Genomic DNA, 18,237 nt, shown 5'->3' with positions numbered 1-18,237 from the left:
TTGAGCAAAACTGTGTCCATCACAGTGTAGGAAAGGAATGTGGGCCGTGCATCCTTATTTTCTCTCCATAATGCTAGTGTAATTACATGCTTCAGTGTGCAAGAGCACACTGGAGTGGCTTAACTAGTGGTTGCAGCTTCCAAGGTACCCATGGGAATGGTTGTGTGGATCCACAGAGCAGCCTCTGAGGATGATCTTAGTGAGGAATTGCAGGATCTCAGCCTTAGGAATCAAAGCACTGGCCTGAGGGATTAGAAGGGTGAATTCAAGGGACTAATTGTGGATAAAAGCACAGGCCATTCTGTGATTGTTTCAGTCCTCAAATAAACTGAATGGGATGGGTAAGCCAGCAGGCAGAAATAACACCTTCTCTTCCCCTGGTAAGGTACATGGTGCAGTCATACACGTTGGTTTTGCTTGGTGCAAAGGTCTTCAATAAGAGTCCCTCACAATGCTAACCATTATCTTACAAAATTATTACCTTGTACCTCAAAGAGGAGAACTGCAAAGGCTAATGAGCTAATTCTCTGGACCTATTACCTCCATCTCTTCCTGCCACACCAGGAAGTTGAATGTCATTCACTGTGTTCTTCACTGGAGGCGGAAAGTCCTCAACATCTGCCACACAGAGAATTCTGTTGCCTTGGCAGTGTTTGCAGCAAGCATCAAACCAAAAGCACCTTCCTGCTATTTCCAGATGTTGCATTGGACATGGCACTGCCAGTTTGAGGAAGTCACCTGCAGGTAGTGTTTAGGCTCCAGGAGCTGTTACACTGAAGCTGTGCTAGCCCTTAGGTAAGAATTTAATTCATTTGGATTTTCCAAACACCCATGTCTCCTTAAAAGAAATATTTCAAGTAAATGTTTTCCCTGTGCTAGCAGGAGGGTGGGACTGTAATCACTGTGTGGGAGACCTCTACGGGTGGCATTTAATATTTTCACACCTTGAAGAACTCTACTGGTGGATTGTCCTTTGACTTACCAGAGATATGCCTGAAGTACACAGGGATCATAAGAAATCTTCCCAGCACAGCTGTAAATATCAGCTCCAAGACACACAGGGCATATTTGTAGTTAAAAGTCCTTCCTATTTTGGTATGAAATTGTGTCCCTCCCTGTAAATCCTTGTGGCTAAAGCCAAACAGATACCCAACAAGTGAAATTAAATCAAAAGTTTTCATTTGTGCACTATGAAGTAAAAACTAAGAACCCACAACCCAGATACATGACAATTCTGGAAGAGTACTGGTTAACAAAAAGTGGAACCAAGACCCATTTCAGACACAATTTTAAGTAGATTTTCAAATAGAACAAATTCTAATTAATTATCAGCATAGAATGACTGTGTCCATCCCACAACACTGATTTTAACACAAATTCAAGCAGAAGCATGAAAGCTACTCTTGTAAAGCCACACACATCTTTATTCTCCACCCAGGCCAGCAAGGATGGGAAAAAGGTATGCAACTAAAAATAACAATCAACAAACACACATTACTTTAAAAGAATCCAGACTAGAGCAGCCAGAAACACACTCAACAATCAGAATAACAGGAATTCCCTGCAGTTTGACCGTGGCACATAAGCAGAAATTACTTGTGAGTTTCTGAAAGCAGGGTAGAACAGGACAAAAACTTGTGCTTTTTTCTATTACAGCAATTGATAATAATTACATAATTTGCAGCAGGCAAACTGCTACAAGAGGATAACAGGCAAGAGAGGAAGCTATCCAGAGTTGTTTAGAGAAAAGTTTGAATTCAACTTTTACAAATAGCACCAGAACTAACCCCAAGCTTAAAATAGCCCCCAGCAAAATCAATGGCAGAACACCTTGACTTTAGCAGGAGACAAGGCAAGCTTGGTATAAAGAAGTAGAAAACATATGATGGATTGTTCCAGTATATTCCCCAAAAGGTGAACTCCAAACCCAGAAGCACAGCTGCCATGGCAGAGGGAGGGTACTATGACTCCTCTGATGCTCCTTTGTGTCTACATAGCAGTAAGAGGCACAGATCTGGTTTTGTCTCCACTCCAGCAGGCTGTTTGCAATCCTAAAAGTAAATCCTGCAGTTCAGCAGACATTTCACATAGCTGTATTCTGTAATGAGCTACTATTTATCACTCAAGCCCTCTGTAAGCTAAAGGCTCTTTGTGCTACTGACCCCAGCCTTTCGTCTAGCCTTGAGCAGCTGCTGTTTGGCAGCAGCAGCTGAATTGGGTTTTCTCTCTCTGCAGCAAAGCACACTTGCCAGCCATCCTTTCCCCAAACTTGTTTGCTGCATACTGGGGCCAAGATACACAATCCACTCCTTTCATGCCAGCAGTGTCCCTTCAGGCACTGCGTGAGAACACTTGCCAGTGGACCTTCCTTCTCCTTAATGCTTGTTAAGCATCACTTCTTCCCACCCTCCAGCCATGGAAAAGCCTGTGGTTTCCATATGGAGCAGTATTAAGCAGAGTGGCTACGCTGGGTCACTACAGACTGCCAGCAGTGGTATGACTTATCACCAGTATCTCTGTTAATTCAGAGGCATATCAACCTGCCTGATTGGGACAGACCTGTGAAATGCATTTCACAGCTTGAACCAGTCCCAGGCATATGTCAACCTCTTTGAACCCCACTTGAACTACATGACATTGTCTCAACAGATTGGGGGTCTGTTTTTTTTCTTACTGAATTTGGTCTTTGTCTTGAAAGACTTCACCAGTAAAAACTGAAAGCAGGAAGACGCAAATACAGCCTGGCTGTACCTGTGCCAGAGAGCACCTCTGCTTTGTTAGTAAAGTGTGGGGCCAAGCCTGCTCTTGACATTTGGCTTGTATGCTATTCACACTGTTAATCCTCTAGCCAGTGCTAAGAGGCTCCTTTGTGCCTTTCAGGAACCAAGGATGCAGCCGAGACTACTTATTTCTCAGTGTCAGGCCTAGAGGATTGGATGGACTTGTTTACAAATGTTCTAACCAGGACAAACAGTCAGTGTAGTCTTGAGGTCATCCTTAAAATGCAACATAAAGCATTAGTTCCTGTGAAATCCAGCTTCTTAATGCTTCTTTTTACCATCCTAAAACTAGAGCGGCTCCCCATCTGGTAGGGAGACTGGGGAAGTGAAACACCTACACAGACATGAGTGACTGTGCAGCTGGCAGACTGCACACCATGACTTACCTACCTACATGCATGCAGATGGTGGGCTCCTCTGGGTGGGGCTCAGACAGACTTTCTCGCAGCATGAGCTGAACTACAGCACTCAGAAAATTAATCATGTTTCAGATGTGTAACTTGATCCCCATTAGAATCCATTATACCTCTCTTCTATTTTTCTCATGCCCTTCATAGGCCAAAACCCCAAGATTTAAGCCAGAAAAAACTTTTCTGCCAGTCATTTTTTTAAAGAGACAATTAAAATTTCTATAGCCTATGATGGCCACCTCAGCCTGGTCAGGGTGGCACTATAACATGCACAGAAAGTCCCAAAAGAAGAGAATCTCATTATGAAAATGATACTTGAGAGAAGGAGGATGTATGTTCCATTGCTCTTCCATATAATTAACCAGGAAGGCAAAGAGAGGAGAAGGGGACACTGATTTCCAGAGCTGAGGCACGAATAGACACAGGCTCCTGGACTCCCCCATTCTGAAAGGGGAGGTTCAACAGCTCTTCCATAAGAGCAACTTGAAAACCAGAATGAGTTGTTTCAGTGAGACCTTCCTATCCCAACCACCTTTAACTCCACCTGCCTAAATCCACATGCCACCAGTCCTCACCTGCACTGCAGTTAGATGCAAACTGATCACTCTTCCTCAGAGCAGGTGTTTCTTCCCTATAATGCAACTGTTTACACCGCACACTGCACACAACTCCAATAGCTCATTCCCTTCCTATATCAAGACATCAAATGCAGGTGAGTCCCAAACACCCATTTATGCAGCTACAGCTACCTCAATGTGCTTGGTGACAGGCCCATCAGGTCCCCACACATTGAATTGCAAAGCAAGCCCTGCTCTTTCCTTGTGTGATAGGGGGGTTTCAGGTCCACGTAGAGCTCACACGCCTTTGTGGGCAGCTGTGCTTTCCTCTCCCAGTGAAATGCTGTCATAACTATTCCAACAGTCTGTTTGCCAAACTCTGACAGTGTCTAAAAGGTCAGCCTGCCTAAGCTAGCTGCACTTGTTGGAAGGACTAGAAAAGGACCCTTTCTAGGAAAACTGCAGGAACATCACATATTTTGCAGTTTAACCTTCACCTCTGAAGTGAAGTGCCTCCTATCTGCTGAAGTTCATCCCCTGAGCAGAGACTTATTTTCACTGGGTCAGCAGGTCACTGTTATGCCCTATTCCTGAAAAGTCTAATGTGCAAAAAGTGGACTTTGCATCATGTATCTCTGCCACTCAAGAAACAGCCTGAGCCCCACAGACCTGGATTTTCTTACCATTCCTAGAAGCTGTAATTAGCTACAACAGATGACAAATCCTTGGAGAGCCACGCACCTCCCCACCCAGAGCAGGTGAAGTTAGAATTCTTGCATGCTGTGACATTTAAAGAGCACTCCCAGCCCAATATTTTATTCATGAAGTTTGTGTTTAAATATATATATATATTTTTAAAAATCATGTGTTATTTTCCGGGTGAAAACCACTCATGTATGACCAAAATAGTCATCCAGGACAAAGGCTCAGACTGCTGAGGTCTCAACACCCTGCGCAGAGCTCTTGCCAGAAAGACTACCTGAGATATTGTCAGAATCTAGCAGCTCAACAATGCTGTATGGAGAACAATCTTCCAAGCCCAGCTTGCTGCAGAGCCAGCCACAGAAGCCCTTCTCCATATCCCTGACAGCACGCCACCAGTACCCAAAGGACCATGCTACTTGGGCCACAGCTGAATATAGGCCTAGGGAAAAAGAAACAACCATAATTATAATTGGGTAGAAGATAATCAAAAAGGGACAAAAGGTAATTTTGTGCCAGAAGGTCCTCTCTTCATTGTACACCAAGAAGATGTTGTACCATGTAATGGTTCCGTAGTAGAATGAAACCACAAAGGACACTACAAAAATGATGGGGAGGCAGATGATGGTCCAGAGGACAATGTGGGGTCCTCTGTCCAACCCAACATCACATTTTTTCTTGTTCTTGGGTATGTCCTCTTTAGGAGGTTCCTTTGACTTAGCCAGTTCCTGCAGCTCTTTATCTGTCAGTGTGACATGGATGTCCACCATCTGACCCTTCTTCTTTCCTCTGGTGATTGTTCCAGTCAAGGTGACGTATCGGCTGTCTAAAGGCATGTTCCAGACACCTACAACACAGATAAATTCATCTACATTAGATTTATTTCCTGTACTAAGTATTTTGTGTAACTCCTCCAAGATCCCAAAGGCAATCAGATAGTGCACATAGAATTTTAGTTAAGATAAAATAAAAGAAGATGAAAGGTAAGAAGCAATGCAGTATGAAGAAAATTATCACAGAGAAAAATTGTACACCTGTTTTCTCTGTTTCTGTCATGGATTTATTCCTGAACAGCATGGACACTTGGGATGAATTAGATAAATGCGACTGAGACTCTTCTCTTGGAATAAGCACATCCACACATGGAGTTATACCTGAATAGCTAATAATTCACTTCACATTTGCACTGTATCTCAATTAAAATTAATTTTTGAAGTTTAGAAAAAAATTACAAATTTTCATATAATTATATTTGCATTTTAAGAGATCGATAAAGGCACCAAACAGGACAGTGCTGGTATATGTGTTGAAGTTCCAAACGGACTGCCTTAGCTTTCAAGTGACATTGGTATAGGATGATCCCTGTAGTGATACTGGCCATAAACTCTTCCATGGAGCTAAAATATGTTTCTTCCTGGTCTTAATTCTGACTAGCATAGAAGGAGGTAATGAGAAACTCTTACAAACACGCTGAGCAGTTTGAAGTGGTCCACAAAAGGAAGGCAGCAGATAAGGCATCAGGATAGGGGTTGGGATCAGGGGGAATCTGGTGTGTCTGACAGACCAGGAGTTTGCATTCCCATTTAAGCCCCTCTCAGCCTCCACTGCTGACTCACAAGAGTATTAGTCATAGGACCTGCTTTCCACACGTCTTCCCTGCAAGGGTGACCAGGACACACATCAGCAAGGAAAGTGACTCCATGGTGCCCCATGATGACCTTGCCAAATAATCAGTCTTCAAGAGGAAGCTGTGCTGAGACTATGCAAACAAAAAGCAAATCCTAGATAATGAGTCAAAATCCCTATCACAGGTAGAGACACTAAATCCATCTGCTTCCCTCCTTTCACTTAATAAGCCATTATTCAGACATGGACAGCAGCTTGATCTCAGCATCATTTGCTTAAAGCATGCATAGCACTTTTCTGGATCAACTCCAACCAGCACATACATTTAAAACTAAGAGTGTAATAACTACCAAACTCTGGAAAGAACCACAGGAGACATTCCCAATCAGCCTTTCATGCTTTTTGTTTCAGAAAATTTTCATGTATGAACTCAAACCCTCCTTGCCTGCAGTCTTGAAGAGGGTTTGTCCCACTGTCCCTTTGACCTTAAACCAAGAAGGGCACCAAAAAAATGTTTATGAGAAATGGGTGTTCCCAGGAATACATACCATCTGCCATAGACTGCCCCAGGAACTTGGAGCCTTCCTCAGAGCTCCTCTCCCCTCCTTCTTCATCCACCTGTTCTTCTTCCACCTTATTGTCATTCTCTGACCGATACACTATTATTGACTCAGGACGGGACTCTTTTTTCTTCTTTTTCCTCCGGTCCATAGTGGCTTCCCCATCAAAGGTGACAGTGGTTGCCACAGCCCTTCTCATTGTGCCACAGTGAGGGCTGTGGCCTCCAGACTTGCTGTCTTTCTGCACTGTCTCCTCCATGCTGCTGCTGCTCTCAGGCACTTCACTTGGCATCTTGTAGCACCTGTTTCCGATGTAACACCACCAATCCTGCGCTTAGAAGTCATTGATTAGACAATGGTCCCATGGATGCTTTGTTTTGGTAAGATGTCCCACTCCTGACATCAAAACTATGCGCTCCATTCCCAGCCTAAAATGAGAGAGAAGGCTGAAAAAGTGTCTTTTTCTTACCAAGCAGAAAAAAATGGCACATTTTTCCTAAAAAGAGTTACTTCCAACTGGTTTAAATGTCATCTGAAGATTCTTTATACTGTCCTGAACATCAATTTTATTACATAGAATTTTTGTAGTATCTAATTTAATCTCGATTCTCAGGGTCCAATTTTAAATGTAACAAAGCAAAGCTGCTGGAAAAGGAAATAGTATTAACATTTATAAGAAGGGATTAAACAAGTACAGCTTACTAGATGATTTTAACATACCTCTGCAAGGCTGGAAACAAACAGAAGACAATGGTTTTGGTCCAAATGCTTGAGAATAAAGGATTGAAATCACAGATGAAAAAGCAGCTGACTGATTTAAGGGACGAGAGTAGAGACAACTGCAACAGGAGCACTGCACTTGTCCAGCATTACAATAGCTATATTGGTGCCAGCCTTTCTCATTTTGAGCATCTTCTGGTTCACTGACCATTGCAAGAATATGATAAAAATTAATCAAATTATGTCAAAATTAATGATGTTTCAAACCTTAAAAATTTTTCAATATTTAGTGTTGCCAAACTTGGAAAAAACCCCAGTAGATACAGTGGATTAAAAGCAAAATTATTATTAAAATTACTTTGCTAGGGAGGGCATTGGGAACCACAGCAGTCTCCTGATTGTCCAGGGAAAACAACACAAATCTTCACAAATCTTTGCACAAACATGAGGACTCCATTTTTTGCTCCTCATTCAGTAAAATTAACAGCAATATCGAATGAAACTGTTATCTATGGGAAAGCTGCCTAAATAAAAGTCACATAATTAAACATGCATTGAGGCAGACAAATCCTGCTCCATGAATATGGAAGACACAGAATTAATGGTTCTCAGATTTCATAACATTTAAGAAACTGACTGTGCCAAGTATTCATGAAGTGTTTAGGTACAAAGCTGAATACACAGAATAACACTTTAACAACTCTGACGAGCTCTGTTGAACATTTACATGAACATTTGTATTTAAAAGAATGCACGTGACCAATAATTAAGCTTCTACCTAGTAAGTGAGTCATCTCTTTAACAGGAAACTAAGAAACACAGTTATCATAATTAATAGTTCACATAATGCTAAGGAAATTGTTTTACTTGAGCAGATGCTAGAAAAAAGTTGAGCATTTTTAGATTTGGCATTATGGTCCTGGTCTTCCCACAGATCTGAGATTTTGCTGTTCTGTTTTGAAATTTTGTACAGAACTTTAGATCAGTCATTTATGCCTCATACACTCACACTTACGCACACCGCTCCCACACAAAACTTTTATTTGTATCCCTTTAACACCTAAGAATGTGACCAGTTGGCTCTGTGGGGCTTTGAAGAACTCAACACTTTAGAGTTGGGGTTTTTTTTGCATTATAGAAAATAAATCTTCCCTGGTGATCAGAAGACACATAAAATGGAATTAAAGAAACCCCAAGATGTGGCATATCCCAGAAGTTGGACTGGTTTTAGATCACTGGGCAGAGAATGTCTTGGTTAATTCTACAGCAAGGCTGGGAACAGACTGTTGAGATTGCCATCTTACCTGCCATATAAAAAGGTATGCCTAAATTACCAGACATGAGAAAACAGAAATTCGAGTAAGCTCTCATTCAAGTTTTTTTTTTAAATGCTTTACAGGTAAATAGAATGAATTTATGCTATGGAATAAACTCACTCTGTAGTAAATTCATCCAGGAGGTACAATAGGATCTAACATTTCTCTCTGAGAATCAGCAGTAAAGCTTCATGTTTTGCATGTATGAAATCCTAAAATGACCTGATTGAGCCTAATGATCCCCTGGGACAACAGTGAGATTCTACTCCCAGAAGTGATGAAAACAGGCCTGGAAACACAGGGAAAGCAAAAGCCTCACTGCTAGGATAATCTACTAGAAGTCTGGAGACATAGAAGTTGATTGGGAATTAGATTCCCGAAGTTCTTGGCTGTAGTTCTGTGCTCAGTTCCTACTGACTTGAGAAGGGGATGACTTGCAAGTAACATTTAAAAATAACGCAAAGCTACCGCAAATATTTGTGGCTGGGGCTTTTTTTTTCCTTCAAGTTGATCCAGCTGTGGCCTTGTTTAAATTCACAGTGGATGACAAGCTGACGTCAGTCCTCAGTGTGATGCCAAAGCCTAAAGGACCATGTCAGCCTTGACTATGCGAGGAAGAACGAGGTTATGTTACTCCTGACTCTGTCACAGATAGGCATTGGAAATTTGTGACCTGTTCTTGTGCTCACCAGTGAGGCAGAAAGATGATTAATGACCAGAAGATGCCTAAGATCCCCGAGTTATTTTGCTATGCCTGGCATTCCCACCCCCACTATAACAGCTATTGCCACTGTGAATTTTGACCATGACTAGACACACCTCCACAGCACGGTTATCAAAGGCTGGCAGCTCAGCTTCTTGTCTTGCTGATAAAAGGAGAGGGAATGGGCAATGGAGGATAAGCCTCTAAGAAGTACTGTTGCTGTGGCTAAGTCAGAGTCCCTGGGATAAGGAAGTGAAGGAGCCCAGATTATTCTGTTTAAGGCACAAGAAGATAAAATCTGATGTCAGTCTGTCTACATGAAAAACAAAAACATGAAGGAGATCTCTCTGATCCAGCAGACAAGGATGCAGCAAGATAAAAAGCTGAAATACACAAGGCAGATATTAGGTAGGTGTTTTAAAGAAGTGGGTAGGTGTCACTTGCTATACATCACTGGATGACTGATACACCATCAGTGGAAACGTCCAAATCTGGACTGCCTATCTTGTCAGCAGTTTAGTCATCTGTACTTGACCAGAAGAGGTGTTAGTGTGGGAAGTCCTCTGGTTTGTATTAGGGAGCAGTCAGAGTGAAGATCACAAATATTCCCTCTTGATCTTAAGCCTGTTTTCACAGCACATGTTTATTCTTTTCTCATCTGTTTCCCAATGAAGCAGCTGGAATACCCTCTGGCAGCTGGTCCAGAGCTTCTGAACACAGCACTTCAAAATACCACCAGTAACCCTACATCCTGCAGCTGTGCGGGTGGGTAGAGCAGGTTCAATCCCCAGTCCCATTTTTCCTCGGAATATTTTCTCTATAATTGCAGACAAGAAATGGATGCTTGCAGAAATCAGAGTATTGTACACAAAGCTTAATTTTTCTCTCTTCCTTTTCTTTACAACCTCTAAGGATAAGGCCAGCCCTCAGCACTACACAGCTGTCCACAGCACCAGTTCTTTCAGCCACATACCAGAATCTTCACCACTTAAAAGCCTTGCTGTGGAGCTGCAGCCTGGCAATTGCTGAGCATCTCATCATACTAGTGATGTCTCCCATGTGAGAGGACAGGGATAGACAGGAATCTAATAACTGTACATGGGAGGAAAGGAAAAGAAATGGTCACATTTCAAAGATAGCAGGGAGCAGTTTATCAGCCAAACAATTTGTTATTAATCTCCATATGAAAACAGATGGAGAACCCTGGGGAGGCAGTTCTGCAAAAACACTCTGTAGAGGAATTTTTAGAAGCACAGTCTTCTGTTACTATGCAGGAAAACTACTGCTGCTTATGCTTCCCATGACAGTAATAGTCTTTGACACACAAAACAGGAGCCTAAAAGCTTGGCCTTGCACCATTTAGGTCAAAGGAAGCTTCTTCTATTGGTTTTCAGGGCTTGATCCTGCTGCTAACAGAAGAGAAATTATCTGGTTTGAATGCAGACAGGAAGGAAGAGCCTTCCTGCAAGCTAATAAAATCCTTGATCTTAAATCCCTGCTGCAGCACAAGTAACCTTTTTATGACTGCTCAGAGCAGATAGGAGAGGAAAAAAATGTAGACGGTAGGAAGCAAGGAGCATCAATTTTTATTTTTATAGTCACATAAAATGTACAACACATAAGAAGAACTGGCACTGTGTCTTCACTCACATCATGCAGTGGTTGTCTGCAGAAACAAAAAATAACCTGTGCTTTAGAAGCACTGTGAGTTACACAGGATGGGGAAAAATACAGGGAAATTTAAAAAATACAGGGAAATTTACCCCAGAGACATACCTTGAGAGAGAGCTTCCCACACACAGATTTTCCTTTGTTTGCAGCTTTTACTCCATAACCTCTGCATCCCCAATCCTGTCTGCACCCAAACCTGCCTCTGATTTTGTGCATGTGCATGTGTGTGTAGGTTTCTAAGCATGCATGTTACCTAAAGGATCTTTTCCAATCCCTAGTAATTTTTAAAGGAGTTATCTGCTGGCAGATTGTACACATGAAAATAGATGGTATTAGATGTATCCAGCTGTTCAGGACAGAATTGTCTGTCACCAGTCACTGTGTTATGACAAATGCATTGGTCTACAGAAATGCAGCCCCAGACCCAATAAAAACATGTGACAAGACCTGTGTAGGAAAGCACATTTAATTCAGACCTTAGGCAGGGAAAGGGACAAATTGTAGGGCTCCCTCAACAGGTTTGGTTCTGTTTTAAATACCTAAATGACTCCTAAATTATCCTTTATTATCCATCCTCACCTGCTAAAACAGAGGATGTCTGTCTCCTCTTTATTTCATGGTGAAATAGCTCAAACTAGGTTGCACGGTTACTTGAATATAGCAAATACTCAAGGCTGTGATGAATGACATATTAGAAGGTGAGGCAAGAACAGCCCCGGCCTCTCAGTACTAAGGTCTGTGCAGCTTGTGGTGAGCTTAATCAGGAGATTTATCTCACAGAAAATAATATTATTTTTAGCTAGATGGATTCCCTCATCAGGTTCACCATGCATCTTCTTCTAGGGGAAAGAATATCTAAGGGAGGAAAAACTACCCCTCCCGGCAGTGGCCCATTTTGAGGCTGCATTAAGTGTCTGTGTATCAACAGCAAGAGACACGAAGACAACCATCTGCCTCTGCCAGCCCAGCAAGGTAAAAGAAAGCAAATGGCAAAGTTCATAGATCACATTCATCTTTCCCTCCCTGCTTAATCTACAGGCTTAAAAGTACTTTTGTTTCTTGGAGAGACAAGAAAAATGGCCATGCTCTGCACACACATCCAAGAAGGAGCGGACTTCAAGCTGAACTGCTAAAAGCCGAGGATGGCACTGAGCATCCAAGGAGAGGCAATAACACAGTAAGATGACTCATGCCACCAAAAACTTTATAGGTGTTTGCTAATGAAGCCTCTGTCTGCTTCTTGCCTTCCCCTCAGGACCAGAGGGTGCTAAAAGCTCAAGCTAAAAGCAAGGGAGGTGTGAGCAAGTAACACAATTTCTGCAGGCAAGTATTGACAGACCCAAGTTTGCCCAGCCACTCCAAATTATCACTGGCACACAACACCTGCCTGTTGGCAGGTGGCATTAGTACCAGCCTGCACCACACTGCTGAGCAGTTACTGGACCTATCCTGCTGGAACGATGAGCCAGATCTGCATTGGTCAGCTCAGGTGATCAACCATCACTGAAGCTGCAGCAAGACTAGACCTGCTTGGGTGTGGACTAAGGGCTTGCTGGCTCCTGGGCCGTGCTGGGTTACTCAGGCCCCTTGCTCCCCCTTCCACCCTTCCATGAGACACCCAAACACTTGCTGACAGTATTCTACAGATACAGTCAAAATAATAATTAAAAAAAGTAGTGGAGAGAAGCATTTCAAAGTATTGTTATGTTGTTTCTGAATCACATTTTCAAAGGATTTTTTTAAAAGCTAAGGGCACTTTACAGAGTATCTGTTTTATGAATCAGTTCTTTTTATTTTCATCTGCTGTTCCATAACTTTTCCAAATGTCACTGAATAATAACTGCTGTGTAGATCACTCATTAGTGAAGACTGGAAGACAGCATACAAGAATAGATGAGCATTTTTATTTTATATTAAATGAAAAGCCCATTCGATTTTCTTGTATACCAACTTTTTAAAAATCCCCAAACTGTACTGGGCTACATTTTTTTAGAGCAAAAGCCTGAAGTGGTGTCTCACCCTCATCTTCCCACTTCTTGTCCAGACTGTTAGAAGAAAAAGAAATTGAGACAAAGGACACAAAGCTTTCCACTGCCTCCACATGGATTATATCTATTTCTTTATTATATAATGCTAACAATGTCAAGGAACAACATGTGCACATTAGCCTCTAAAGACAAACAAGGTTTTAAAAGGTGCATGACTTGGAAATGGAAGTTGGTTTGAACTCTTCAAAGCAAACCAAGCATTTAGATATGAATCTTGAATAAACTCAACAGAAGCCCCTTAATCTTGTAGGAAAAAAATCACAACCATAAAGTGAAGACACTTTCTCTGTTCCACTGCTCTATCCCTCCCTGCTGCATTTGCCAAAACAGGCCATCCTACACCTTGAAACAGCAGGCGCTGATTGTAACCCCTACCCCATCCACCAAGTCACTGTTGGATTACACTGTACCACAGGAACAGCTGAACAAACTCAATCCCACCAATGTTCGTCCAATATCCTGCCATCACAGCAGTGTATTTAGGCTGGGATCAAGTGTAGCATCTATATTTGCTGGTATGACACCCAGTTCATCCTCAGTTGAGATTGGAAGACACACTAGAATATACTGCATACGACAAACTGGAGGTGCCTCCTCCCCTCTAGGCATCCAAGCAGATGCCTAGAAAACAGTAACAGAGCAAGCATGTAGCACATGAAAATGGAGTTTTGAGCCTCTCACCTTCCTCACCAGAGTATGGAGAAAATACCTTCTACACAGTATATATAGACAGTATATGCCAGCGAAAAACACTGGAAGTTGCTGTGTCTGAAGTCTCCAAAGCCGTGAAGCACCAGTGGTGAGTGTGAAGCACCTGTGCTAACACAAGACATCCGCTGGAGACCTGGCTGGCAGGTGATGTCAGTAAACGACTGCAAGACCTCCAACATGCAGTGCTGTCAAGAGGATGTTCTAATGCATGCTGAACTATTGTCTGACCTTTACAATAATTAAAACCAAAGAACTTTGTTGGCACCTCAGGCTATTTTTTCTTCCTTACCACTCAGAAGATCCCTGACTATCTCAGTCCCCTTTCCTGCTCTGTGCTGGCAAGATCAAGCACCCCAGAGCTTTACTTAGACAAAATGAGTAGAGACCACACATCAAAATACTTGCAATTAGAGAGGAAGCAGTTGCAGCCATACAGCCTGATGTAAAACACAGTCAATTGTAAATCCAGTTTGAAAAGGATTATCTGAAAAATACTGAGACCAAGATACATCCTGTGATTCTTCCTTAGGCAAGATAACTGGGGGCTTCAGTCAGACCTTTCTCAGAGTAACACCTGGCTGCAGCCCAGGAGTTGCTGGTGAACACAACTACACACTAAGAGAACTGGATCATTCCCCTGGGAGCGATTTAGGATTGCTTAATGCATTGCACAGTAAATATAATCTAAGGTATTTAGACAGTATCTCCAGCAACAGGAATTACTTGGCTCAGGGGACTTGTGACTGGATCCGAGTGCAGATAGAGATCCATGATGCCAGGATATTAAAAATGCAGCAGTCTGAATTGCAGACAAGTGAAAGCTTTAGCATCATTAGTATGGTATTAGCAGAGTGTGTGACTATTTAGAAAATCTGTCTATGTACCTATTTCAAACTGTTTGATGCTGATATTCTACATTGCACCACTACGAACTCTGCTTTGAGCGGGATGTGTTTCTTGGTATCTCCAGCATTTTTTTTAATCACCAGAAGGAAATTCTCATGATAAAAGACTGTAAAATCCTGATTATCTCCTAATTAGACCAAGAACCCCCAAGATACAACTGAGTAAAGTATCTTGCCAGAGAGGAAGTCCCTAAAGAGGTGAATCGACCAGAGACCCTGAACATCAGCTGGGGCTGACCAGGAGGCTGTTCTGATGTGGAAACCAGAAGCCATGAAACAGAAAGGCTCTCACTTGCTAGTGAGAGAGAATGAAAGAAAAAAGAGCCTCATGAGAGAATGTACAGGAGGTGAAAGTAGCAGGGATTTCCAGAGGCATGTTGCATAATCCCACTGAAAGGTCCAGAGAGGTAAAGGCACTGAAACTCACACTGGTTTTCATTTGGTTTTGGCTCAATCCACGCTTTTCTTGTAATAGGTATGGGGAGGGAAGAAATTACTGTTGTTACACTTTACATGGTTTGGTATCCCAGGAGAAGATATGAACCTGGAGCAGCCATAAGAACAGGGTCTGTGAAAGCAGAGGCTGCTGGAGTGCAACTCTTTTTCTGAAGGCTGACCAGCACAAACCCTCTGTCAGAAATAGTCTCCGACATTAAAATTTTATTTCTGGCAACAAGATGCTTTTCATTAAATCTCTTCTGCTGTCACCTTCTTGTCAGGCTGCTGACCCCAGGGACACCTCTCCCAGGGTTTGGATCCTGTGGAGGTTTCTCTCCTGTTTGGAGCCATCTGTTTTCTCACATCAGGTTGGTATTTAACAACCCTGAGACCTTCCCCATTGCCAAAATGGATTACGAGCTGTAGGAGGGCACGGACACCCTGGAGGATGGCATGCAACAGGGAATTATTAAGGCAGTACATATAAGTGCCAGGATTTTTAAAGCATGGCAGTGTACTGGACTGGCAGATGTCATCAGCTGAATAGCTGAGCCATAGGTTGGCAAAGCACATCAGCTTTGGACAAAAGTATCCTTTTCTGAAAATGCAGAATATTCTATTCATCTCAACAAATTCAACTAGTTCATTCAAAGCCAAGACACAATCTTGGAGCTGTAAAAACAGGAAATCTAGTTTTTCCTCTTCAATATATAAATAAAAAAGTAAATGTTCAAGCATGACATGTGCTAATCCCACAACTCCAAAGGAGATGACAACTGAAAAAACTACTGATTAATTCTTTTTCCTAAATGTGTCATTTTGATTCTCGAATGTTTTAAGTGATAGATATACCAAGGCAAAAAAATTCAGATGGTTAACTTCAAAAAAGGAAAATTAAGACTCCAAGGCTTTAAATGCAGATTTATTTTCTTCCAAACGCAAGCTGACATATACTGAAAAAAAAATAAAAAATAAGCTGTCTAATCAGACATTATTTTCTAACACATAAAAATTCAGAATCTGAACATTAAGTTTATAGAGTAACATAAATATGTAAGAGCCTTCTGGTTACTGAATTTACCACTATGGCTGCATGTACTGACAGACCAACACATTTTAGTGCTACCAATAAAATTAACATTCCTTTGTGATTAAGAAAGTACAAGCATATGAGAAGATTAAAATTTATTTTAGTTAATAAGATTTTCTTTCTTTCAGCTTAAATAATTTTGAATTTCAAGCCCTGGAGTAAAATTGAGTCACACAAAGGTACAGTTTGAATCCTTGGTTGAAAGGCAACCCACATAACAGTGAAGAGTGAACAGAAGCCACTGCCTTGCTGAAAACATCCGTGAGTGTAGGTTACCTCAGCTCTATTGTTTGTGGATAGATTTTGTACCAGAAGGGGCCACCCTCCATTGAATACCAGCGAATGCATGTCTCCTTTTCTTTCCTTCTTCCTCTCCAGTCTTTATACCTTTCCCCTTCCTCCTCCCACCCATCACTCACAGAACCTTAACTCATGCGTTCACCCCTTATTCATTACATTTCTATGGCTATTGAGGAATTCCAGAATCCAAGCAATATATCCTGATAGAGAAAAAAATCATTTGATAGTGCTCTCCAGAAAGAAAAGTGAAATCAAGGAAATCACATGAGCATAGAGGCCCTCTGGATTTTCTTTGGAGCCCTGGAGCTCAGTTGGGATGGCAGGTTGGAATATGAAGACTTAACTCACTAGCACAGATGAGTGCTTCTCCCTGGGATTAATTAATGATCACTCTGATACAGCCTGCCTGAGATATGTAGGGCAGCCAGAGACAGTTAATAGGGATCTGTGAAGTCTCAGATTGTGGAAGATAATTAAACAAGGGGAAATTTTTGTTGGTTTGCATTTTTTTTTTTGCAGTGTCATGTTTTGCCTCCAGAAGCAGAGGGCTTTAAAACATTAAAGGATTCTGCAAACATTAATCCACCCGAAAAAGGCAATTCTGCCTATCTGTTGCCTCACTGGCCTAAACCACCATGTGGAAATCCACTCCTGTCTTGCCACCCTTTGCTGAATGAGTGTGGACACACTGTTAACTTCTCCGTGCTTTCCCTACACTTAAAAAGAGGATATACAACTTCCATTGAAACACACTGAACTTCTGTCTCTGATTTAAAGTAATCAATCTTAGAACGTGTTTTGGGAAAAAAGAAATAGATTTGTTCAACAAATAGGAAAACCACAACAGACTCAACGACTCTCCCACTTTACTTATAAGTGCCTTTTTTTAAAAAAATTCTCACTATCTTCTCACATTAGCCAACTCTCCTCAGGCAAAAATAAGGAACCAAAATTGAGACATACTTTCAAGCATCTCTTCTATTGAAAAGGACAGAGGAGATGCGTGGAAAGACACTGAACATGCACACACACGCTGCTGGGCACATCAGCGCTGGTTAAAATCACCTGCAATGGACAAAGATGCTCTGTCACTTCACTGTAGGATAGACAAGAAAACAATGCTGGCTGTTCTCTGTGACAACTGAGCAATTAATATTGAGCTTAGTTAGGGCGATTTCGGAAAGGGGGGGGGGGGGGAATGAGGTGGGGGGAGAACACCATCACAAAGACATCTGAGCCCAAAACGACAATACTGGGGACAAGGTGAACGCCACCACCTCAGCCTTCCCGGCCCGGGGAGCGGATTCCCAGCCCAGCACCTTTCCCTGCGCCCCGGGACACCCCCGAGCACGGCCGGAGCTCCGTTCCCGCTGCTCCTGCCCGCGGCCCCGGGGAAGGTGACCCGAAGCGGTTCAGAAAGCCACGGCAACCCGCTCCTCGCAAGCAGACGGGACCGCGGGCGGGGCAGGTGGGCGCCACCGACCCGTTCCCGTCGCGGAGCGGTGTCTGCCCCGCGGGGTCGGACCGCGGCGTTCCCGACCCCAGAGAGCCTCCCCCCCTTACCTGCCGCCCGCGGAGCCGCCGCAGGACCGCGGGCAGCGCCAGCACTGCGGGCACCGCCGGTACCGCGGGCACGGCCGGAGCCGGTGCTGGGGACGGCGCTGAGCGCCGGGCGGGGCCGCGCGTCACTCGCAGGGCGG

The 18,237-nt window shown here is 42.8% G+C and overlaps 1 protein-coding gene across 2 annotated transcripts; it reads right to left on the bottom strand.

Moving 5' to 3' along the window:
• Positions 1–1,398: 1,398 nt before the first annotated feature.
• On the bottom strand, positions 1,399–18,222 carry TMEM169 (transmembrane protein 169). Of its 2 annotated transcripts, XM_071562855.1 has the most exons (4): positions 18,101–18,222; positions 17,501–17,602; positions 6,624–7,063; positions 1,399–5,296 (listed from the first exon to the last, which is right to left on the bottom strand). In XM_071562855.1, the coding sequence occupies exons 3-4, from the start codon at positions 6,925–6,927 to the stop codon at positions 4,674–4,676; spliced, it is 927 nt and encodes a 308-aa protein (XP_071418956.1). In that variant the 5' UTR covers positions 6,928–7,063; positions 17,501–17,602; positions 18,101–18,222; the 3' UTR covers positions 1,399–4,673. The 2 variants fall into 2 exon arrangements, with proteins under 2 accessions (XP_071418956.1, XP_071418955.1); XM_071562854.1 differs by lacking the exon at positions 17,501–17,602.
• Between the last annotated feature and the right edge of the window lie 15 nt (positions 18,223–18,237).

The sequence above is a fragment of the Pithys albifrons genome, chromosome 8 (assembly GCF_047495875.1).
Source record: "Pithys albifrons albifrons isolate INPA30051 chromosome 8, PitAlb_v1, whole genome shotgun sequence".
NCBI lineage: Eukaryota > Metazoa > Chordata > Aves > Passeriformes > Thamnophilidae > Pithys > Pithys albifrons.
Note: the sequence above shows the minus strand (reverse complement) of the source record. Positions and strands in the feature narration are given on the sequence as shown.